The sequence below is a fragment of the Lithobates pipiens genome, unplaced genomic scaffold (assembly GCF_037356315.1).
Source record: "Lithobates pipiens isolate NorthernLeopardFrog02 unplaced genomic scaffold, aLitPip1_a1.2 Scaffold_1, whole genome shotgun sequence".
NCBI lineage: Eukaryota > Metazoa > Chordata > Amphibia > Anura > Ranidae > Lithobates > Lithobates pipiens.
This window is the reverse complement of record NW_027507685.1, coordinates 179366343-179383573: the sequence shown is the minus strand read 5'-3', so window position 1 is coordinate 179383573 and position 17231 is coordinate 179366343. Positions and strand designations below refer to the sequence as shown.

General features: G+C 39.7%; 1 protein-coding gene across 5 annotated transcripts in view; it reads left to right on the top strand.

Moving 5' to 3' along the window:
- DDR1 (discoidin domain receptor tyrosine kinase 1) overlaps positions 1 to 14373 on the top strand; it is a 141092-nt gene extending 126719 nt beyond the window's left edge. For all 5 annotated transcript variants that reach the window (XM_077478969.1, XM_077478970.1, XM_077478967.1 and 2 more), the window contains 3 exons: positions 1502 to 1736; positions 3735 to 3884; positions 10512 to 14373. In XM_077478969.1, the coding sequence (XP_077335095.1) occupies positions 1502 to 1736; positions 3735 to 3884; positions 10512 to 10670 (544 nt within the window). In that variant the 3' untranslated portion in view covers positions 10671 to 14373. The remainder of the gene's footprint in view (positions 1 to 1501; positions 1737 to 3734; positions 3885 to 10511) is intronic.
- Positions 14374 to 17231: the final 2858 nt, after the last annotated feature.

Here is a 17231-nt window from a genome sequence, read left to right as displayed (position 1 = left end):
CTCTTTGCACCACTTTGCTACTGGAAGATGGAGTATAAAGGAAATCCACACCAGCGATAGGCAAACATAATTTAAATCCCACCACGCCACTACCTGCCTGGAGTTTGCATGTTCTCCCTGTGCGGGTTTCCACTAGTTAATCTGGTTTAATCCCACACTCCAAAGACATGCTGGTAGGTTAGTTGGCCCCTGTCTAAATTGGCCCTAGTATGTGAATGTATAAATGGGAGTTAAAGACCTTAGGTTGTAAGCTCCTTGAGGACAGGGACTGATGTGCATGTACAATATACTGTATATGTAAAGTGCAGCTTAAATTGTCAGCGCTATACAAATATCTGTAATAGATAAATAATAATACATTATGCTAAATTTGTCTTAACTGGGGATAGATGCAGTATCCCATCATTAGAAAGAAAAGACACAAACTTACCCCAAATGGGGGCTTTTTTTTCAGTAGGGTAAACAACAATGTGCAAAGTTACCTTTAGCAACTAGTCCAAAAAAATCCTTCACAGATTCTGATACAGTAAAGGTGGAATCTGATTGGTAACTCTGGGTAATGGTACATGGAATAGACGCACAGAGACTGCCAAAGTGTTCTATCATCCAAAAGAACTTATCCAAAATGAATTTTGCCAATATAATTACTGCATAGCTTGGGTTGCTATCCCATCCCTTTAAAGTGGTTATAAAGCCTAAAAGATATTTGTAGCCCCCATTAATCCCACCCCCCTCCCAAGACCCCTTTAAGGCTGGATTCACACCTATGCATTTTTAGTGCTTGCATTTTGCAGATTTACACTACGTCCATTTAACATGGTTTCCTATTGAACATGTTCTGTAGTGCAATTCTGCAAAATGCAAAAAGCACTAAAAATGCATAGGTGTGAATCCAGCCTAACACTGGGATGCTTTGCAGGTGCTACAGCGCAAAAAATAGTGCCTGGAAAGCGCCCTGAAAGAGCCGTTGCTGTCTCTCCAATGTGAAAGCTTTCACACTGGAGCGGTGCGCTGGCAGGACGCTTAAAAAAAAAGTCCTGCTAGCAACATCTTTGGAGCGGTGTATACGGGGGAGGTGTTCTGTAGTCAACAGAAGTAACCTGGGCAGGGCTAAAAAAAAAACAATCACATTTTAGAGTCACAAAAGCACTGTGTGTTATCGGGTCACTACAGGAAGATATAAGCTTACAGGGTTTTTGGCAAGTAAACAGGTATTTTTTGCACTTATCAAACTGATTAAACGCTTTCAATGACTTAATGAATAAACCAAAAAGGAAAAGACAAATAAGAAAAACTTATTGGTTAGGGTTTGAATATAGTTAAAGGTAGTAGTTTGATTTATTTAGTACCTTACCTGGTTTTATTAGCCATAAGGCCAGAGTGTATACACTATGATGTTTTAAAGGAATGAAGCGGTGACCCTATTCAATGGATAATTTCTAAAGAGCAGCCACATGCCTTGATTGCCTTATGAGTTTATCTGTCTTTTTCTCTTGCCCAGTTTTCCCAGCCTGCTCCATGTGGCCCTACAGATCTGCTCTGGTATGAAGTATCTCTCTTCTCTGAACTTTGTGCACCGGGATCTGGCCTCCCGAAACTGCCTGGTGGGTGAAAACCTAACCATTAAAATAGCTGACTTTGGAATGAGCCGCAATTTGTATGCTGGAGACTACTACCGGATACAGGGACGAGCAGTGCTGCCAATCCGATGGATGGCCTGGGAGTGTATACTTATGGTAATTGAGCTTACTTAATTCTTTGTCATATTTAACTTTTTCTTCTCCTTGTTAATTTTAATTAAAAAAATTCTTGTATAGGCAGGAAGTCAGGGAAAACCTCCCCAATGGTGACACAGACAGAAAAAAAATATCTGGCAGAAATGTGGACACTCTACCATTCTATCCCAAAAAATGTGTCTGGGGTTAAGCTTTCACAGTGACCTTCTGTGACCTGCTGCAGTAACTATATAATGGAAGGATGCTATATCAAATGTTTATGCACATAATTAAAATGGAACTGAAGTCATCTTACAACAGATTGCAAACAGCAGGCTATTATCACAGAAGAGACAAACATTGCTCCTTCTATGGCTTGTAAACTGAGCTGTGCATGTGCAACTCGGGCTTACATCACTGGCACAGTTCCTGTGTGGTGGGATGACAGACTTCTGTGCATGTGGAAGAGTTATGTCATCCTGCGCCAGCCAATGGAGATGCCTGAAGACCAACACCCTAGGAGAGGATGCTGGCATGAGCAAGGGACCCAGTCTGTTAGAGAGGAAGTAAGTATATTGCCTTTAGTTCTGCTTTAAATTAAAGACCAGTTTACACACATCTAAACATAAAAAGTTACATTTACTAAAAATAAATTAATAAACAAAATTCTCTAAGTAGCAGTGAAAGATGTTTACTATTGTGTGTAAAATTACCCCATATGCTTCCTAACTACTCCTCTCTTTCTACTTTACCTAACATACTCTCTATCACATTACATTCTGTCCCATTAAATTTGTTCTGCTCCTTAAAGAAGTACAACCAAAGCTGCAGTTCGTTCTGCACTCCTGTGACCCATTGTCAGAAGACAGCAGGTTTCAGTCCGCTGTCAGCTGACGTCACAGAGCCAGCCCAGCCTCATGCAAGATTGTGACAATGAAGTTGAGATCCTGAGAACCAAACAATTTGGAGTGTTTGAGCCAACGGAGGCTATCCAGCTAGGTAAGTATGATTCAGAGGAAAAACCCAACCCCATAATCTCTCTCTTAACACACCTTCCATTCTCTTGGCCTCTAAAGACAGACTCCCATCCCCACCACAACAATCCTACCTAAAGGGTATAAAGAACATCTCCCTCCCTTCTACACCATTTTCCCTGAGTTCCTTATTTAAAGTGGAAGTAAATCCCCTATCTTTTTCATCCACGGAAGCTGCCATCTTTGCCTCTGTTTAATCTTCAGTTGCCACGGTGCTGCACATGTGATCCGTTATGACACCAGCCATTGGGTGGTTTGACAGTTTGGTTGCGAGCACAGCCAATGTGCAGTTAGCATTCCCGGCATGCCATTTTTTGAAACTTTAAATCGATGGGTTTACTTCCACTTTAACAAAGCACAGAACAATAGGTTTGAGATGTTGTCCTTTTTTATTTTATTTTTTCAAAATTTATTTTTATTGTATTACTTTATAATACTTAATGTATAATGTACTTTATAAATGTATTTATGAATAAGAGGTTCTTTACGAAGTAGTCACAGTTTAGAACACCATATAACTTTGAAAAATACAAAACCTTAAGGTTCTTCCGGGGAGCTTAGGATAGCGGGAGGATCCTAACAGTCAAGAAATATTGAATTCCAAGAGTCAGGGTAAACGATCCGAGGCCTATCCCTCTCCAAGTGTATGTTTTTTATCGGATACTTCAAGGTAGGGAGGATGAGCATTTGGAGCTGATAGCTATGATAGAGAGGAAAAAAGATGGGGTAGGGGACTGAATGAAGGGGATTGGAGAAGGGGTAGAGTTTTGAAAAGTGGGGTGGGAGAGAGGATAGGTTTCTCCCCCAGCCTCCTATCATCCATTGACAACAGTTATACCATTGTCCTTTTTTATAACTGTACTGCTATAATACTCAACTTATATGTTTGAACCAGTAAATTGCTGCTGAAAACTTCAATAATACTTTTGAAAGAAAACAAATAAGGTGAAGCAAAACTCCCAACATCACCTGTTCTTCCACACAGGGAAAATTCACCACCGCCAGCGATGTCTGGGCGTTTGGGGTGACGTTGTGGGAGATTTTGATGCTATGTAAGGAGCAACCGTATGGAGAGCTGAATGACGAGGATGTGATTGAGAATGCCGGGGAAATTTTTCGAGACAGCAAAAAACAGGCAAGTGTCTTTTATATGTCACTCTTGTTGATGATGTACTCTCATATGCTGGTTCTGAAGTATCAGATTCTTGTCACCGTATAATCTTTATGGAATTAAAAAACAGGTACATGTGGTTGAGATGTCAACAGTCTTGTTTATTAAGCTGGAGCAGAGTGATAAAAGTTTTTCTCAGAACAAAGATCAGATGGGCCTTGGTTATTGTAACCTGCACCAAACTGGCTTTTACTAGCAGTTAGTATGGTTGGATTCTTGTATTGTGACTGTTGCGGGAAAATTGATTACCTGAAAAGATAGGACTTGTGGCTTACACGGACATAAAATCAGCAGTAGGACACGAAGATACAATATGAACAAATATAACAGGTCTATGTATACCCAGCAGTTGCTTCATGGTTAGACATGTTGTAATTGGATATATTGATGCCTATACATTATTGATGGAATGACTTGGATCTGCCTTTCCTAGTTTAAATAAAATAAAAATAAATTTAAGTATAACTAAAGACAAAACTTTTATTCTTAATTTTGGATAGAGTTGTGATGGATTAGAGCACACATCAGCTTTTTATTGCGGTCTGTGCCCATGTTAGGAAGATTCGCCCTCTTCATTTGTCCTGTTTACCATTATGTTTTGGCTATGGGACAGGAAGTGAAAAAAAGTCACTCTAATGGGCCACAGATGGCAAAAAAAAAAAAAAAAAAAAACCTGACAGGATTATAACACTCTATTACACTATCTAAAATGAAAAAAAAAATGCCTTTAGCTCAACTTTAAAAACAATTCATTATATATTTTCAAGAAGTAACAAGGGTGCAGTTAGTGGAAGTACCATGAATAGATTTTCCTCAGTGGCCTTCATTCACCCAGAAAACTCAGACTGGTTGTAGCTCTGTGGAGAACATTCTGGAATGCAGGGCTGATGGGATTAATCCGTCACCTCGGTCACGTCTTGAATATCTTCATGACAAATACTTTTTAAAAGCCACATAGGGCTCATGGGAGTCTTGTTAATAAGTTATTAGTGTTAATTTTTGTGAAGTAGTCAGTAACCTGAAGGCCAGAACCAAAAGCTTTCCTTTTAATGCTGCCCACTGCTCATCAGGATTATATTCATTGTTCATTTGCTCCACCACCCTCCAGGGTTCTGGCCCCAATAAGTACTTTTTAGCATGACCCCTGCTGCCATTCAATAAACACAAACAATTGAAGAATTGTTGTAATTCATTTTCTTTCCAGATTGGATTAAATAAGGGTTTAGTCAATGTCCTGGAACAAGTATGTATAACTGTAAATCGCAGTAAAGTCAGACATCCTTACTTGCATGCTTGTTGCAGGTCAGGGGAAAAAAAAGCAAGAGGATACACATGACAACCAGGATTAGCATTTGCAGAACGAGATGTATCAATGGCAGCCTCCATGTTTCTTTTAGGAACATTTTCTTGTAGTGCTTTTTCACAATACCATAGCTGGGCTGCATTGCTCAATGCAGTTCAAATGTAAGTTCAGGCCAAATACCAATGTTTTCAATGGTGTCAGCTCACACCAATGTACTTTGGGACAGGATAGTTTGAATTGCACCTCAACACACTGCAGTTGAAAGGACAGAAGCTAAAACAGAAGGAAAAAAAAAAAAGCATCCACACTGCAAATTGTAAAATTGCATGCCTGCTTGTGTGCAATTTGCAACATTAACACAGGCGATATGATGTGAACAAGACCTTAACCCCGTTCATACCGAATCTGACTTTGAAACCATGCGACATCACTTGAAATTACACAATTTCATGAAGTCGCATGTCAGTGTGACTTAGCTGACATCTGCGTGACTTCATGCACAAGTCACACCTAAAAACGTCAAAAATTGCGAAGAACTGTTTTCAAATCGGTGCGGCACTGCAAAGTTGACGTTGCACCGATTTGAACCAGGGTTGGTGCAAGGATTTTTGACACCCTGGGCAAAACCTCATTTTGCTGCCCCCCCCCCCCCCTCATCCCTGCCTATGTAAACCCCACCTTTTTAATGAAGCATCCATCAAATGGAGCCTCACCAGCATCCATTAATGCAGCCTACCAGCACCCATCAATGAATGTTTGCTTGCTTCCATTCATTCGGGAGTTGGGACACACACAGTCCTCCGCCACTGCTGTGCCTCTGATACTATGTGCAAATGGAGTGGCGGCTGCCTGCTGATGTTGAGACTTACTTACTTGCTTGCTGCAGAGAGAAGAGAGTAGGAAAACCAGTGGCCGGGCACCCTAGGCGACTGCCTAGTTTGCCTAGTGGTAGCACCGACCCTGATTTGAACAGTTCTATTGCCTATAGGGTGCGACTTATCATTCGATTTGGACATGTTAGATCCCTTGACAAGACACCCCAGTCTGCACCAGGGGCTAAGTAGAATCTGACATGTGGTACCATGAAGTCATAGACATCTATTGACAAAGACTGGCAAAGTAACAAAACAATAGCATTTTCTTTTCAAGTAGAAAATTGTCATGTTAATTGGCTCCAGTCTAAACTGGTTTCAGTATGTATGAATGTGAGTTAAGCCCCTTTCACACATGCAGATCCATTTTCACAGACTCCGCTTTCTCAGCTGTGATCCGCTGAGCCAGCGGATGACAGGTCCATCTACCATCACTTTGCAGAGACTGACCTGTCAGATCTTCGCTCTCCTCTATGGGGAGATTGGATGAAAACAGACCACCTGTCCGTTTTAATCCGATCGACAGATGGAAAATAGGGTTTCCATCCCTCTGGATTTAGCGGAGCGGATGTCAGTGGACATGTCACCTCTGACATCCTTTCGCTCCATAGAACTGCATGGAGCATCCGTTCAAGTCTGCCTGCAAAAAACTGGCAGGTGGACCTGAACGGTCCACATGTGTGAAAGAGAACGATTGCAAGCCCCTTGAGGGCAGGCACTAATGTGAATGTACAATATACATTATATGTAAAGAGCTGTGTAAATTGACAGTGTTATCTAAAGAGGAAGTAAACCCTTCCAAACAACTTGGACCTATAGGTAAGCCTAGATTAAGGCTTACCTGTAGGTCCAAGCAATATCTCCTAAACCTATATGGTTTAGGAGATATTTGCCCGGAAATGGGCACCGCTGTCTACGGCGCATGCGCCGTAGACAGCAGCGCGCAGGCGCACTAAATGCGGCAAATCCAAGAATGGATTTGCCTAATTTGTCGACTCCCGTGCGCATGCGCGGGAGTGACGTCATCGCGGCTTCGCCGTATGGCAGCGGCGGAGCTGCGAGACGCGACTCCCGTGCGCATGCGTGGGAGTGACGTCATCGCGGGTGCACCGCTGTGATTCGTCGGAGCTGCGAGACGCCACCAGCAACATGGATGCGGCGGACTACAGGGGACAGCGGCGACTTCGCTGGCTCCTGTGTCAGGTAAGTGACACATAATGAGCTACTATGCGATGCATAGTAGTCCATTATGCTTTACCTTTGCAGGGAAAAAAAGAGGAAGTAAACCCATCAGGGTTTACTTCCTCTTAAGTACCTGTCATAATGTTAAATTAGGTGAAGACAATGGTGGAAAGCTGACAGATTGGCAAAAAGGCAGCTTTTTTTTTTTTTTATGCAAAAATAAAAAAAAAGCCAAGATTGATCTTTATAAATAGGCTCCATAGAAACCCTCTCTGTGACTCAGGAGGCATCAGACAGAGATAGTTGGGTCATGATTATATTCATTTCCAGCCATCTCTGGATGCTTTAGAAAATGTTTTGGAAGCCCAGCAGTTCTCATGACCTGTTGAATGGACAGATGTAAAAGACAGCAAGAGGTTAAAGTGTAGTCGCTTCTCATGCTTCTATTTTAGAAGAAGGCTGAGTGCTACTCTGCGACTTCTTTGCTACTGAGAGATTTAACCACTTGTTGATAGTCACCTCGGGCAATACACTGAAACCACTGAGATATAACGAGATAACTGTCACCAAGCAGTAAAGTGTACATTCAGGCATTACCCAAACTTAGCCCTAACCCTCCTTCTCCCCATCTTAATCATGTTCCAGAATGTTTTCTGTTAACTTGTTCTTGTAAGGTACCAGGCAGGGCTGCCCTCTCTCCCCACGATTGTTTGCCCTGGCTATAGAGCCACTGGTAGCATGGATTATGGGCAACGACAACATTGGGGGGTTCAGGTGTGGCATCCTACAGGAGAAAATTCTGCTTTAGGCGGATGATATGTTCCTGCTACTGGATGACACAGAAGTTTCCCTTAGAAATATTGTTTTTAATGCATGGTTGCCTATACAATAAAGGTAATTGAAAAAGAGAGGATTAGGCAGTGGTGCTTCGCCAATGCGACAATGCTCTGGCTAGGTACCAGTTCTGCGTGGGAAAAAGATTTGATTAATCCATTACCCTGTACAAGTGCATCTAAAAAAAATTGAATATAATCAAAAAGTTAATTTATTTCAGTAATTCTATTTAAAAAAGTGAATCTCCTATATTATATAGATTTTATTACACACAGCGATATATTTCAAGCATTTCTTTCTTTTATTTTTGAGGATGATGTCTTACGGCTACAGAAAAAATGCAACTGCAAAATTCAGGATCTCAGAAAATTAGAACATTGTGAAAAAGTTCAATATTGTAGGGGGTTTATTTACTAAAGGCAAATCCACTTTGCACTACATGTGCACTTAGATCTACAGCGACTGTACTTCCGAAGGGGACATGCAAGGAAAATAAAATAACAGAATGTTCGCTTGTACATGATTGTATGATAAAATCAGCAGATCTTCCCTTTAGATTTACAGCAACAGCACTTCCAAGTGCACTTGTAGTAAAGGATTTGCCTTTAGTAAATCAGCCCCATGGTGTCACACTTTAATCAGCTAATTAAATCAAAAAAGTAAAAGTTTCCCGAGCCTTTAAATGATCTCTGGTTCAGTAGGTTACACAATTATGGGGAAGACTGCTGATTTAACAGTTGCCCAGAAGACAGTCATTGACACCCTCCACAAGGAGGGTTAGTCACAAAAGGTCATTGCTAACTGGCTGTTCACAGAGGGCTGTATCAAAGCATAGATATTAATGGAAAGTTGAGTGGAAGGTGAAAAGTATGATAGAAAAAAGGTGCACAAGCAACAGGGATAACCGCAGCCTTGAGAGGATTGTGAAGCAAAGACCATTCAAAAATTTGGATTCACAAGAAGTGAACTACAGCTGGTGTCAGTGCTTCAAGAGCCACCAGACACAGACGAATCCAAGACATGGGCTACAAATGTCACATTCCTTGTGCCAAGCCACTCCTGAGCCAGAGACAACATCAGAAGCATCTTACCTGGGCTAAGGAAAAAAAAAAATAAATAAAAAAAAGGGACTGGACTGTTGCCATTGGTCCAAAGTCATCTTTGAACCACTGTCATCAGATGAAAGTAAATTTTCCATTTCATTTGGAAATAAAGGTCCCAAATTCTGGAGGAATAATGGAGAGGCACAGAATCCAAGTTGCATGTTGTCCAGTGTGAGGTTTCCACAGTCAGTGATCATTTGGGGAGCCATGTCATCTCTTGGTGTTGGTCCACTGTGTTTTATCAAGTCCAAAGTCAGCGCAGCCCTCTACCAGGAAATTATATAGCACTTCATGCGTCCCTCTTCTGACCAGATTTATGGCGATGCCGATTTCATGTTCCACCAGGACTTGGCACCTGCCCACATTGCCAAAAGTACCAATACCTGGTTAAATGATCATGGTATCACAGTTCTTGATTGGCCAGTAAAGTCGCCTGACCTAAACCCCATACAGAATCTGTGGGGTATTGTCAAGAGGAAGATGAGACACACCAGCCCCAGCAATGCAGACAAGCTGAAGGCTGCTATCAAAAGCAACCTGGGTTTCCATAACACCTCAGCAGTGCCACAGGCTGATCCCTTAAAGCAGAGGTCTCAAACTGGTGGCCCTCCAGCTGTTGCTAAACTACAAGTCCCATGAGACATTGCAAGGCTGACAAATACAAGCATGACTCCTACAGGCTGAGGCATGATGGGACTTGTAGTTTTTCAACAGCTGGAGGGCCACCAGTTTGAGACCCCTGCCTTAGAGTCACACTCTCTATTTTACACAGTGGCCATTATCACCAGCATAGAAAGTGATCGGCAATTCAGATTTTACAATTGTCACCCCAAATCTTCCAATGGGACATTTGCTTGACAGCGGTCTTAAAAGAAGGCTTCAAATCACTTCCTGTGGTGTCTCAAGGACATGAAGTTAAGGAGAAGGGGAGTTTCATTTGAATTCATCCCTTAAAATTCAGTATTGCATTTATCTGTTATCTTTATTGCCATTGATTTGTATGTGCTTTTTTTCTCTCCTTTCCCTCAGAGGTGTTTTATTTAAAAAAAAAAAATTGTGCTTTGTTTTTACATTCTGCTTAAAAATTTGTAAATCAGTACTGCTTGGACCTTGAAGAAGGGGACATACCCGAAAGCTTGTCCTGAAAAATTGTATGTTAGTGCAAATAAAAAAAGTATCATGGACAGTACTCAATTTTCTCTGTATTGCAGGGAGTAATTTAAGGATTTGTAACATTGTTGTTTCCTTAGTTGTGAGCATAAACTAACTTTCTCCATTCATTTTCCTTTTACTCCAGATCTACCTGTCCCGGCCACTTATCTGTCCTACATCGCTGTATGAGTTAATGCTGCAGTGCTGGGCCAGAGACTGCAGGGAAAGGCCTTCTTTCCAGGACATCCATGCTTTGCTAACCTCCCATGCCCTCTGTTGTTCCACTGTGGATGCAAAAGAATAATGGATCGCCACACATTCTACGGACACCCTTCAATCCTCCATCATTATTGTTTGTGATCCAGCCTTTAGAAAGCATCTCATCATTTCATCCTGAACATCAGCCCATGACCCCCTTTTAGCTATTCCATTTTACTGTCTCCTCAGTCAAAAACACTGGATTAGTTACAAGCAGACAAAGCACTATACACTGAAAGATACAATGTGAACACATCAAATTCCATAACCCTAAACTGTACATGTCTACACTGGATCTTGGATTGATCACATAGTGGGTTTATTTACTAAAGGCAAATAGACTGTACATGTTGCAAGTCTTTGTAAAGAATACCTAATTGCATTCAAGGCAAAAAAAAAATAAAAAAATGTTTGCTTGCACAGGATTGGATGATGGAAATTAGCAGAGCTTCACCACATTCACTAAACTCTGGGGAAAATAAGTGCAAAGTGCATGGTCTATTTGCCTTTAGTAAATCAGCCCCGAGTTACGTAACCTCAAGGTCATGTTGGTACAACCTATTCAAAGACCACTACCAGGAAACGATACAGATCGTGAAAAAAGCTAATATAATATTTACAGTTATGTATGTAAAAGTTGTCACCATACCTATACAGAACTTGGAATATCTGATAGTTATAACACTTTGCTTCCATGTTATTCAAAAAGAGACACCAGAATTAAATGTGCTAGTTTTTATGGATTAACTGGACAGGAAGTAAACCCTGTGCTGGAAAAGCTGTCCCCACCTATATTACCTTCACCTAAAGTATAAAAGGTTTTAATAATATCTCCCATGTTTATGTATATATCTGTGAATAATATTGCTCATCACTCCAAACAGCATTTTATTAATGTGTAGTGGCCCTTTAATTATACCAAAACCTAAAGAGGTTACCCATGTCCACCAAATTTCAGTTTACTGTAGCAAGATCACTATAAAGATGATTTCTGATGGGTCAATTTGGGTTACTGCTTCTTACACGTCATTGCTACACCTTGCATTGCCTTAACAAATAAGCCCATAACTGTGTCACCCACTAAATATACACACTTAAACATTTATACAACATTCCACATTTAAAAAGCCATTAGCAAAACAACTAGGAGCTGTCCTTACATTTATCACATTGGCCTGATTTTCAAAAGTGCCAGAGGAAAGAAAAAGTAAAAAAGTAACCAAAATGTTTTGGAATGGGATGGAAAAAAACCAACACTCACATGTTTTCTTTAAAGCGGTAGTAAACGCCACAGAAATAAAAAATAAGTGGGCTCAGCTGCAAGGTTAAGTGATAATGTACTAGTATGCAGCACATACTAGCACATTATGACAGACTTACCTGTAAAGCAGATCCCCCCCCCCTACACAGTGCTGTCACGATCCCCAGCGCTGCCATCTTCAACATCTTCCTTCCAAGTTCGTGGGCTTAGGCTGTATGAATGGGAGCCCTCTGCTGTGGCAGAGCTCTGAAGGTATGGCTTGGGTATGCTCTCCCTTCAGAACATATGCACTGGCAGCATTGCTTGTGAATATCTTCTAAACAGTTAAAGTTTAGGAGATATTCACTGTACCTACAGGTAAGCCTTATTATAGGCTTACCTGCAAGTACAAGTTCAAAAGTGGAGTTTATCTCCACTTTAAGCTGGCCAGACAATGAAAAGTTTTTTGTTTTTTTTTCCCAATTGAAAAAGTGTGGATTCCCCTCTCTACACAAGCAAGGTGGATAACGGAATCCTCCCCTGCTTCATTGGATTCTCATAGTAGGGATTCCTCCACTATCAGAATACACTGATCAGCACTGCAGCGCTGGTTGAAGGAAATTTTTCCAGCAAGCCGATAAAAGAAAAATCAATCATTAGATAATCTTCTCTGGAATGGGAACTACCATAGAACTGTCCGAATTTTTATCCATCTATGGCCAGCTCTAAGCCAACCATTCACCCCTACAGCCAAGTTCTACATTTGGATTAACCAAAATAATGTCAGGGCCTATTGAAAAATACATTTTGTTTGTATCCGTTCAGGTGAGCCCTGGCGATAATTGTTATCAGACTGAGGAATGAAATGTAGGTAGGCCCCATAGCACACTTTTATAAACAAAAGCCTAAATACTATACTTCATTCAGATGCCACAAACCAGGCTCAGTTACTCAGAGGTTTTTAGTTGCTTAGGCACTAGAAATCCCAGCACATCACTGCTGGCCCTAGATTGTCCTCTCTAACTGAACCACTTAATAATTAAACAGATGCACCTTATTGAAACACACCTGTAGAACAGTCACACTGTCCGTTTTAATCCAAGTCTTACTGTTCGTCTGCATGCATCGGCAAACGTTATAAGCTGCTCTGTACATTTCATGATGATGTAGAATCAACTTGTTGTTTGGGACCGAGGAATTCTTCTGAAACATATGTTGGATTTCCAGCCAAAGAACTTTTATGTCAGGAATTTAAGATATGAATGGCATTTTCCAGAAGACATCTCTACTGTAATTCCACATACTGGACTATTCTACAGAGGCGTGATGTGGGACCTGCCCTTTCTATGATAACCAAAACCTGAGCCCATTTGCTTCTTGAGAAATACCTTGGGCAGATGCTTGGAGATAACACCCCACCAGGATTGTGTACACCATTGCTCATATTTTCTCTCATAAGAACTTCACTTCAAATTTCTCATATTTAATTTTTGATGAAGGGAGATTAGAGAATCATTACACGCAGGCTTAGATCTACCACCCAATCTTCATTAGGAAGATTTTCTTCTTTCATTGCATCCAAGATCACCAAATTACCCCATGTCACACTAGTGATTCTGACCCTGGCATCTAAACTGCCAAGAGTCCACTGACCTTCTTCTATGGCATTGCTTCCTTGCTGGCAAAGTATTGCTGTAGGGTCCCAGCCAGCAAGGTAGTGATAACTACTTACTAAAATGTTGTACTTATTGCACAGTGTTGCCAGCAACTGAATCACCAGTGTGACATCAGCCAGGGGGTTTTGGACTTCTAGTGTACCAAGCGTGTCCAGCATTATATTGTGAACAGTACATTAAAGCTGTGCAATGTAATTGGCTTTTCAAAGTCAATACCAACATGCCGTAGATCTTAACGAGATGTGATGGGCCTTGACCTGCCTTCTACCTAGAAAGGGGAAAGGACAGCCTCTGCATCTTCAAAGGGGAAAGTACTTCTCAACTTGGAGGGTTTAGGAGCATTGAAAGGAAAGATCTTTAGAAATAAGGGGTCCAAATAGAAAATAAAATTATTCTTCACAATCATTGAACAAATAAAATAATAATTTTGGACCTCCTAGAAGGGTTTTCGTGCTCCTGAATTAATCTAGCTGGCAGTATTTTAAAAGAGACTTCTAAGGAATGGATTTTCACTGCAGGGCTATGGAAGGAAATGTTATCTTTTTCCTTTAAATTCATGGGAACATGGACCCACTAGAATTTTTTTATTTAATTCTTGATAACCCCGGGTAACATCTCAGAATGCTCTTATTGTTAGCTTAGTCAGCTGTTGGACACCAGACAGTCACCACTGTGCCATCTTCTAAGTAATGTGACTAGATCCAGTTGGGTCTAATAACTGAAAAATACCACAAAACACTTGATATTTATGACAGTATTCATGTGCATAAAACATTTATTCTTTGGAAATTGTTTTATGTTGGCTAAAGGCAGAATAAACTTCAGCAAGTGTTTTTTTTTTTTTTTTCCTTTCAGTTGGAAAATGCTGACTTTTCAGTTAATATGCAATTTCTATGGCATTTTTTTTTTTTTTTTTTAAGATGAGCTGACCTCTCTTTAAAGTGGACCTGTCATTTTGTAACAGGGTGCTGCAAAATATAAAAAGTCTCTTAGAAATTTTTAAATCAAAAGTGGGTATTTTCAGAGCTAGTTCTTTCAGGAAGAGGACCTGGTTTGAAATCTGACTGTAAGCTCACCTTTATAGAAACTCTGGATACAGGATAATTCTTTTTAAGCTAGTGCAGTTAAGTGATGCTGGAAAAGAGAGGTTATAAGGCGTTGCTTAAAGTAAACTTTTATTATCTAGTTTTTGAATGTTCAAGCTAACATTATCATCCTTGCTGGTACTGCTTACAGAGTCACTACAGGTTACATGTTCTGTTTTTTTCCTGGTAAGTGAGCATGCCCTCTTAACCTTAAAACCAAACTCCAGAAAAAAAAAAAAACAGCTAAATACTTTTAAAAAGGCTGTTTTACATTCCAAAGGATTTGCATGTCTGTCAACTCAGTCCTGAGATTTACACAGCCCTGTACGACAGAGCCAGACTGGTGACCTGATTACCTTAATACTGCAGTGATGAAACATTAGAGAAATGTTTCCCGTGGGACTTTAATGCAGCCAAATATCAAAATGAATAAAAAATTTTTTTTAATGTACAAATGTTTAAAAATATAACATAAAATCAAAATATCATTGAGATTCTGGTTGTTCAATGGCACTTCTATAAACAACGTACCCCTATATTTCGGGCATCCAGCAATACATATACAATAAGCAACATTTTTATAATTTTATTGTGCCACAATTTTCCAATGCATTTCAATTGATATACAATCTTCATCAGGGGGGAAATATGGGTACCTGCATAGAAATTTGCAAATTAATCCAAAAAGTATAATTAGTGAGTTTTAAATTTCTATGCAGGTACCCATATTTTGCCCCTGATGAAGTTTGTATATCAGTTAAAAGAATGTTGGGAAATTGCAGCACAATATATTATAACAACGTTGCTTACTGTATATGTAATTGTTGAATGCGTAAAATATAGGGTTACAATGTTCCATCAGTTATATTGCTTTAAACTGAAAGTTTGCCATTTGCAGATGTAAGGGCCGTGGTTGCTAAAATTTCCCTTTACTCCATAGCAGGTGCTTTATGAGAACATTGTTCCTATACTCTTGAATGTATTTTTTTTCTGTTTTTCCTTGTTCGATAAAAAAAAAAAAAAATTGCCATTTGAAAAAAAAAAAAAAAAAAAAAATTTATATATATATATATATATATATATATATATATATATATATATATATATATATATATATAATTACACTGTTCACAGAAGTGCCACTGAACCAGAATTGTCAATGATATTTTGATTTTATGCAATAATTTTAAACATTTGTACAATAAAAATCTTCTTTTATACATTTTGATGTTTGACTGCATTAAAGTCCCATGGGAGATATTTCTCTATTGTATCTAATCAAGGGATGCGGTAGCCTCTGACTCATAAGGCTTCACCTATCTTCTTGCAGCAATGAAATATAGCTTAGGTCACTTTTCTACCTCCCACCAATGACTGGAACGTGAAAGAACAGAAATTACATTTTATTTATCTGCCTGGAGTTTCGTTTTAGGCCACAAAAGCAGCTCCTATATTTATATCCAGACAGGTTTAGATTTAAGTTGCATAGATGTAGTATCAGGATTGATAAAGAATGGCAGCAGTCCAAAAAAAACCAAGGCTGTCCAAAAAATGGACACTACGAGTCCAACATTCACCTATTCAATTGAGTGTCAGGCCAGCTGTGGAAAAGGAGTATTCATTTTACAATCTTACTTATTATTCAATAAAGTGCTGTGACAGGTAGAGGTCCAGGTACCCCCTTCCCCAGACCATATTTTGGTTTAGTCCATGTATGTGACCTCAAGAATCTATGTATACCATGCGGTCTCCTTGTAATGGTGCTATCAGTGCAAACATGCTTTATGGTCACAACACCAAGGCATAAATATATACCAAATCCAACTTGCAATTATTGAAAACAAATTGCCAATTCTTCAAGTTTTGCAGTAACAATTTTGTTTAGGTTCAGTAAAATATATATTCCTGGAACTTTGTGAATAATGAAATCCAGAAGAATGGAATGCTAAGAAACATCTAGGAATTTTTTTTTTTACATTTATGAATAGAGGATATAAAGGAGCTTGAAATTATTCATTTGCGCTTGGCTTGACGAACTTTACTCGGTCACCTTCATATTTGTATGTGTGGAGTGCAACGTCCTCAAGGAAAGTCAAAACAAACAGTCGGGGGATACTTTTGTTTTGACTGTAAAGTGGAACGTTTGTTTGAATCTTAATGGATTGTTCTGGTCAAGTCCAATTATGAAGAGGCTTGGCTACTTGGATCTGGATCTTCATGCTACGGCCTGATGTGTATATAGAGTACTGCTAAGTTAAAGCTTTAAATGAGATTGTGTTACAATTTTTTTTTTATATGATGTTAATATATAGAGATTTGCTGAAAATATCACTAATTTGCAGAAATAAACAGATTGCTCTTTTTTCTAGATTCTTTTAGAACCGCTTGCTTCAGTGTTTTTATTTGACAAGCTAAAAGTTAATCTTTCTTAAACCTGAAAAAGATTGTGTGTGTGTGTTATGCACGCACGATCCATATATCGAGAGAAACAGCTAAATGCATAGGCAGCTCTCCAACTATCCTGTTGAAATCAAGCTTTGCCTGGTCATCTCTATCCTCCTTATTGGCAAGTGATACCATCTATCACTTAAGGTTTGGGGTGCTCG